The sequence below is a fragment of the Galendromus occidentalis genome, unplaced genomic scaffold (assembly GCF_000255335.2).
Source record: "Galendromus occidentalis unplaced genomic scaffold, Mocc_1.1 scf7180000077483, whole genome shotgun sequence".
NCBI classification, from domain to species: Eukaryota; Metazoa; Arthropoda; class Arachnida; order Mesostigmata; family Phytoseiidae; genus Galendromus; species Galendromus occidentalis.
In genome coordinates, this window is record NW_003805471.1 from 4,090 (window position 1) to 9,905 (window position 5,816).

The window sequence follows — 5,816 nt, forward strand, 5'->3', positions numbered from 1 at the left end:
GAGTTGATGAGGCACGGCTCGATTATTCGGCAGCCTTTCCACGGTGCCGTTCGATTGGAGTTTTTGAGAAATGAGAAGTAAGTCTGGATGACTGGATAATGAGCTCTCCGAAGAGCCGTCGAGCCTTCGAGAAACCATGTCCGGAGAAGGAGGAGGGTGATCATATCGAGACGGATCTTCCGACTGAAGAGGGATAACAAGGGGCGAATCACGGAATACGAAGCAAAATCGGCCGGTTGAGGATGCGACCAGACGAGGGCAGTGGATTTCGATGGGTCATATTCGGGGTAGAGATGGTGCGGAACATGACGGGGAGAAACTCTAAGGCAAGAGCCGGCTTCATTCCGGGTAGAAGACAAAGTCTGTTCGTGCTGGAGGAGTCGCTCAGCGGTCAGAAGTCCGAAGCGAGCTGGTAGAGTCTGGTGGTTTGAAACCCTTAATGAGTCCTTGAGAGATCTAGGCCTCAGCGAGTTCGGAGCGGAACGGGAGGGCAAGAGGTGCGCATAGTCACCACATGTATATTGTGACGGAGCTCCAGAGGAAGTGGACGGAACCCTGGGAAAGTAACAGCGCCGAGATCGAAAAAGGCGACGGACACATAGGCAGACCTAGGCAAACCATTAGCAGATGCACATGCGGAATCCATAACTTGTAAACTTGTATCTCAAGCGAGATGAGCTTGGCGACCTCGATTCCGACAATTGTTGCTCGGAGTTGGGGTCAGCGGCGAACCCCGGGTCGCTAGACTTCTGCCGCATGTGGATGAGTCTCGTAGAGACTGAACTCCGCGGATCGCGGACCTTCAGTGCCTATCTCTTGTTCGAGTTCGAGGCTTGATAAGACTAGCGGATGAGGAAAAAGAAAAAGACAAAAACCAGAAACACTGAAAAACCCAACCACGGGCCACGGGCAGCCACTCTATGAACCCATGCGTCTATCGCCGTTCTTCTCTATGTGGAGTCCACATAGAGTTCCTTCATGGCAGAGAAGACCATGTCACTGAGTTTTTATGACACGCGAAACGTCCTCTCACACATTCTTCGGAGGAAACTTCACGTGACTCGATGAATGTAGTTGTGCAGTATGTACAGGTTGACTTCCCCCGTCCCCCGTTACCCCGTTCCCTTGTTTCTCCGTTCTCCCGCTTCCCCGTTCTCCCGCTTCCCCGTTCTCCCGCTTCCCCGTTCTCCCGCTTCCCCGTTCTCCCGCTTCCCCGTTCTCCCGCTTCCCCGTTCTCCCGCTTCCCCGTTCTCCCGCTTCCCCGTTTCCCCGTTCTCCCGTGTCCCCGTTCTCCCGTTTCCTCGTTTCCCCGTTTCCCCGTTCTCCCATTCTCCCGTTTCCCGCTACCATGCCAAGTCTAGATAAAGTATTTTTTATTCGGGGTTTGCATCTCATATGGGTGAACGGCTTTCGATGGCACGCATCCGCATATCGTGAATCAAATCTCAATCGAGGAAGGGTCTGCTGCCCGACATGATCAGGGATGTGACTGAAACTCGAACGACTAGATAATCATTGACAGTGAATTCAGAAGGCCAACCGCGAACTCCCGATCGGAAATACGGTCTTCTACCTCTCGAGTACGCGGAAACGACCCGCTGATCCATCAGCAGGGAAGGCGTTCCAGGACTCACTCATGCAGTCTCGGGTTTCCGGCTCGACGACGAAGAAATTTCAGACAGCCCACACAAGATAACTTTGTAATGCCCAACTCTGAGGTAAATCCTTCTCCTCATTGGCTCGCCTTTTCCACACCTGTCCTGCGAAAGTCCGAGGAGGGAGTCTCTACGACAAGCTCAATTCTGTCTGTTCCCAAAGACAATCAGGTAGCAATAAGCAGAAACTGATCACTCGATCGCGATATCGAGTTGCTGTTATTTCTTGATCTTAATCGAAGCAAAGAGAGCAAGGCAGAGTCTGGGTCGATCTGGCAACAGCTGCCTTTAGCGGGCAAGTGACTCAAGCATCGACAGACACTACTCTGCCCTGTTCACAGTGAGTCGTCTCGCTCGGTTCCCCGTGAAGGAGCGGAGACTCCGCAGAGTCTGACGTCGGAGTCGAATCCGTGGACGACGGTTGCGAGTGACTGGGATCGATCCCCGCGCCGGTATTTTCCCCCGTCGATTGTGCGATCTTGGACTTTTCCTGATTGCTGTCATCTGCTCCCGGAAGCGATTCCTCCGTATCCTCTGATGGGATCTCTACCTCTACGCACGGTTCGGGAACGACGGGATCCTGAGGAAAGATTTTCGCCGAGGGTCAGTGGAAGGGCAATTAGTGAGTCGAGGGGTGGCTAGTCAAGACTATCGGTGAGCGCGGGGTCGGAAAGTTGGAAATGTGAAGAACTCAACCGGGGTTTCTCCGACGGAGGGACCGTTTCTCTGAAGTTTATTCTCTCCCGATATCTTTGATTGTCTATGTATTTGTATACAAGATAACACGGGGCTCAATATCCCGTTAGACCCTCACCTCAATCTTGTTATCAGGTTGAGCTTCCAGATCTACGATATTGGCGTCGCCGTTGCTGAGTTCTCCTACGTCGAGAGGAGATACAGTAGGAGCATCAGAAGCTTCGATGGGGGCGACGGAGGGTTCCGCTGAGATGGCGGTAGTTTCAGTCGGAGGGACTGAATCTCCCGCTGGATCGTTGGAAGCTTCAGCTGGTACAACGGGAACCTCTGTCCCAGAGGGAGCGACTGGAGCCTCGACAGGCGCGACGGGAGCCTCAACGGGAGCGGCAGGGGCCTCGACGGGAACGGCTGGAGCCTCAACGGGAGCGGCAGGAGCCTCGACGGGAGCGGCTGGAGCCTCGACGGGAGCGGCTGGAGCCTCAACGGGAGCGGCAGGAGCCTCGACGGGAACGGCTGGAGCCTCAACGGGAGCGGCAGGAGCCTCGATGGGAACGGCTGGAGCCTCAACGGGGACGACCAAAGTCTCAACTGGGGCAAGCGCAGTCTCAACAAGAGCGACCGGAGCGTCAGCAGAATCAACTGGAGCCTCGTTGGGAGTTGCTGGAGCCTCTCCCGCAGCGTCGGGAGCGGCGACAGAGTCGACAGCAGCCTCGTCGGGAGTGACTGAAGCCTCTGCGGCAGCGACTCGAGCCTCAACGGGAGTACTTGAAGCCCCGGCATCATGGTCGGTGGCTTCGGCAACGATGGATTCAGCGGCAAGACTTTCGGGTTCAGTGGCAGGGGCGTCAGCGCCGGCGCTCACGGTACCGGCAGTCACCGCCGGGCTTTCGATCACCTCGTTAGAGCCTCCGGTGGCTTCCACCGCAGACGGAACCGCCGCAGCTTCGCTGTCTTCCGATGATGGGATTCCTGGAGCTGGCTCCGCTTCGGCCTGAGCAGGAGTCTCACCTATAGGGTCCGTGAGCGCGGCTGCCTCTGATTGCGAAGGCAAGGATTTCTCTAGCGATGCGGTGATTTCGGCCGGTGTGTCTTGCACTACGGGAGACGTTGGAACGGTAGGGACTGCAGGTGATCTTTCTTGCTCGGCGGTCACCCCCAGAGGTGGAGCCTCGGGCGTCTTGATTATTACAGCCGGCGATTCTACACCTGCGGCAATGCTCTCGACGGCTACCTCTTTAGCCTCTACAGGTGACTCGACAGTTTCTGAAGCCGCTGTCGGAGCCGATATCGGAGCTCCTTCAATCGGCGTCTGTGGAGCGCCCACCGGAACGGCTGGCTGTTCCGACGCCTTGTTCTCCTCCTGCAACGTAAACGACGTCGTAAATCACCGAGGAAAGAGACATGTGTTCATGGGAAAACCGATCTCACCGATCACACCGATCTCACCACTAGAGGACCAACACAGTGAGCCACCATAGAGATTGACGCACATCCCTCAGTCGCTGCTGCTCTGGACGACGTGGGACTAGCCTCTCGCTTAACACTTCCTCGCAAGGCGGGTCGCTGCTCATTGATCAGAACACCCACGCAATGAGCTACCATCGACGAGCACATCGTCTCCGCGACCGCGATCTCTGAATTTTCGGCGCACGATGTTCCCAGGAGTTCCACAGTCAAGGGTATCCGATTATCGGTCATTTTGAGCTTGGGAGACTGCGAAAATGACGCAGCGACTATGGTGTACACTTTTGTGATCGTACAAGCGCTGATATGAAGGTCCGAGCTCTCGGAGACTTTTAAAGTCTGAATGAGTGAGGGACTCATTTGGCCTTCAGGGTGTGCAGAGCGAGAGAATTCAACAATTACGCAGTGACAGCCTTCACGCTATATTCAGGTGATGAGAACGCTTCATAGTGCGCAGCAGCTAGTGTCCAACTGAGTTTCAAATAACCACGGCTATTGAGACATATCTGACTCGGCTGAGCAAACGAGCTCACATCGAGCCGGCAAAATGAGTCGATGCACGCGGAGGAGAATACCTGCACGCCCCTCAAGACGGGGAAATCTAATTGGTCGAAGTGCGGCGGCTGAATCCCCGGACCGAAATCATCTGAGACTCACTGAGAGACAGCGAACCGCTGGTGTGCCCAATCTGAGAACCCTCGTGTCAACACGCCAAGACCTTTCTAGGGGGCCGGACAGTCGGCCGATGGGCCAGAGTCTAGCCCTCGTTCCTCCGCTCGCTTCTCCATCAAAATTGATGGATTTCTCTCACAGGTATCATCCGTTCCAACGAAAGCTCGATATCTCCTCCGGGGACAACGGGGCTTTTCCGTTCGGAAATCCCCTATCATGCATAGAAATGGAGCTGCATCGGGAAGGCAGCCAGATGTGCTCCGACTGAGTCATCGCTGCTGAGGGAGAGCGTATTCGCGCCCCTCCTGACAACGGCCGCTCATCTTCCACAGAGCGGCACTCGACAATCGAGTCGGATGCATCCTTGACGCCTTTAGCACGATTACTCTCGACTCAGTTTCACTGTGCGAGGATGTTGCAGACAAACATGCCCTCGCGGCCTGTGGCGCCCTGGTTCATGAGACGGAGGATCGCTCGCAAAGTACATTCGTTAGATTATTTCCGTGTGCTATTCAACATTACTCACCGTTTTGACTGTCATGTTCACTGTCTTCACGTTGGGACTGCGCTCTGTGGCGTCTACCTGCGGCTGGAATGAGCGGATGCAAGTGAAATATGGAAAAGCGGCCGCGGGGACGGAAGATTGAGAACTTTCAGTTAACGCGATCCGACGTTTCTCATTCATGAGCGTATCGATCGAATCGAGAATCTACTCACGCTCTTGACCTCGCCTTTCTTCGCATTTTCAGATATGTCGACTTTCTTGGAGTTCCTCCCTCCCATGATGAACAGGAGTTTACTTCGGATACGGCTGACGCACTTTCTCAGGCTCGTACAGGATTTGGCTCCTGAATGAAATCGGTGACTTGAGAATTATGACCGGAGTTCTCGCGACCCTGCTATCCGCCTCTCACGTTTCGCCAAGTGTCGGAAAGAAGTCCAAACATTGCGGGCAAACGCAATAATACACGGAAGTGGACTGCTCCTCGGCTGATCGAATCCTAACCGTGGTCTCGACCATGCTTCGCCAAGCTGACAACTTCGACCTTACCTCGTGAACTTGGATTCGCTTCGCAAAGTATGAGAGAGACTCTGTGGGTGACTACGATTCAAGAATTAACGGAGCGCGGAACGAACGCCCAGAAAGTGATAGTATTTTTAGACGGCAGGATCACAGATAGCGATTAAACTCCACAATCCCGAAGTCAGCTGTGCCCCCAGGACACGCAGGTACCCAGCCTGGATCTAGAAAAGAGAGCGCGCATGGTCGCGCTTCATTCAGCAGGCCTCGGCGGGGAACGATAATATTCACATGTGAACTACATTCAG

The 5,816-nt window shown here is 54.7% G+C and overlaps 1 protein-coding gene across 1 annotated transcript; it reads right to left on the reverse strand.

Annotated features, from left to right (window-relative positions):
* Positions 1 to 2,457: 2,457 nt before the first annotated feature.
* Positions 2,458 to 5,270, reverse strand: LOC100898649 (zonadhesin). The gene is made up of 3 exons (XM_018640332.1): positions 5,205 to 5,270; positions 5,014 to 5,076; positions 2,458 to 3,711 (listed from the first exon to the last, which is right to left on the reverse strand). Exons 1-3 carry the CDS (start codon positions 5,268 to 5,270, stop codon positions 2,458 to 2,460), a joined length of 1,383 nt encoding a protein of 460 aa, XP_018495848.1.
* Positions 5,271 to 5,816: the final 546 nt, after the last annotated feature.

Bases quoted from the DNA above. Each gene is read 5' to 3' on its own strand.
- LOC100898649 (XM_018640332.1), bottom strand. From the start codon at position 5,270: ATGGGAGGGAGGAACTCCAAGAAAGTCGACATATCTGAAAATGCGAAG. The intron at 5,077-5,204 runs GTGAGTAGATTC...CGCTCATTCCAG, and splicing joins AGAAAGGCGAGGTCAAGAGC to CCGCAGGTAGACGCCACAGA. The intron at 3,712-5,013 runs GTGAGTAATGTT...TTTACGTTGCAG, and splicing joins TGAACATGACAGTCAAAACG to GAGGAGAACAAGGCGTCGGA.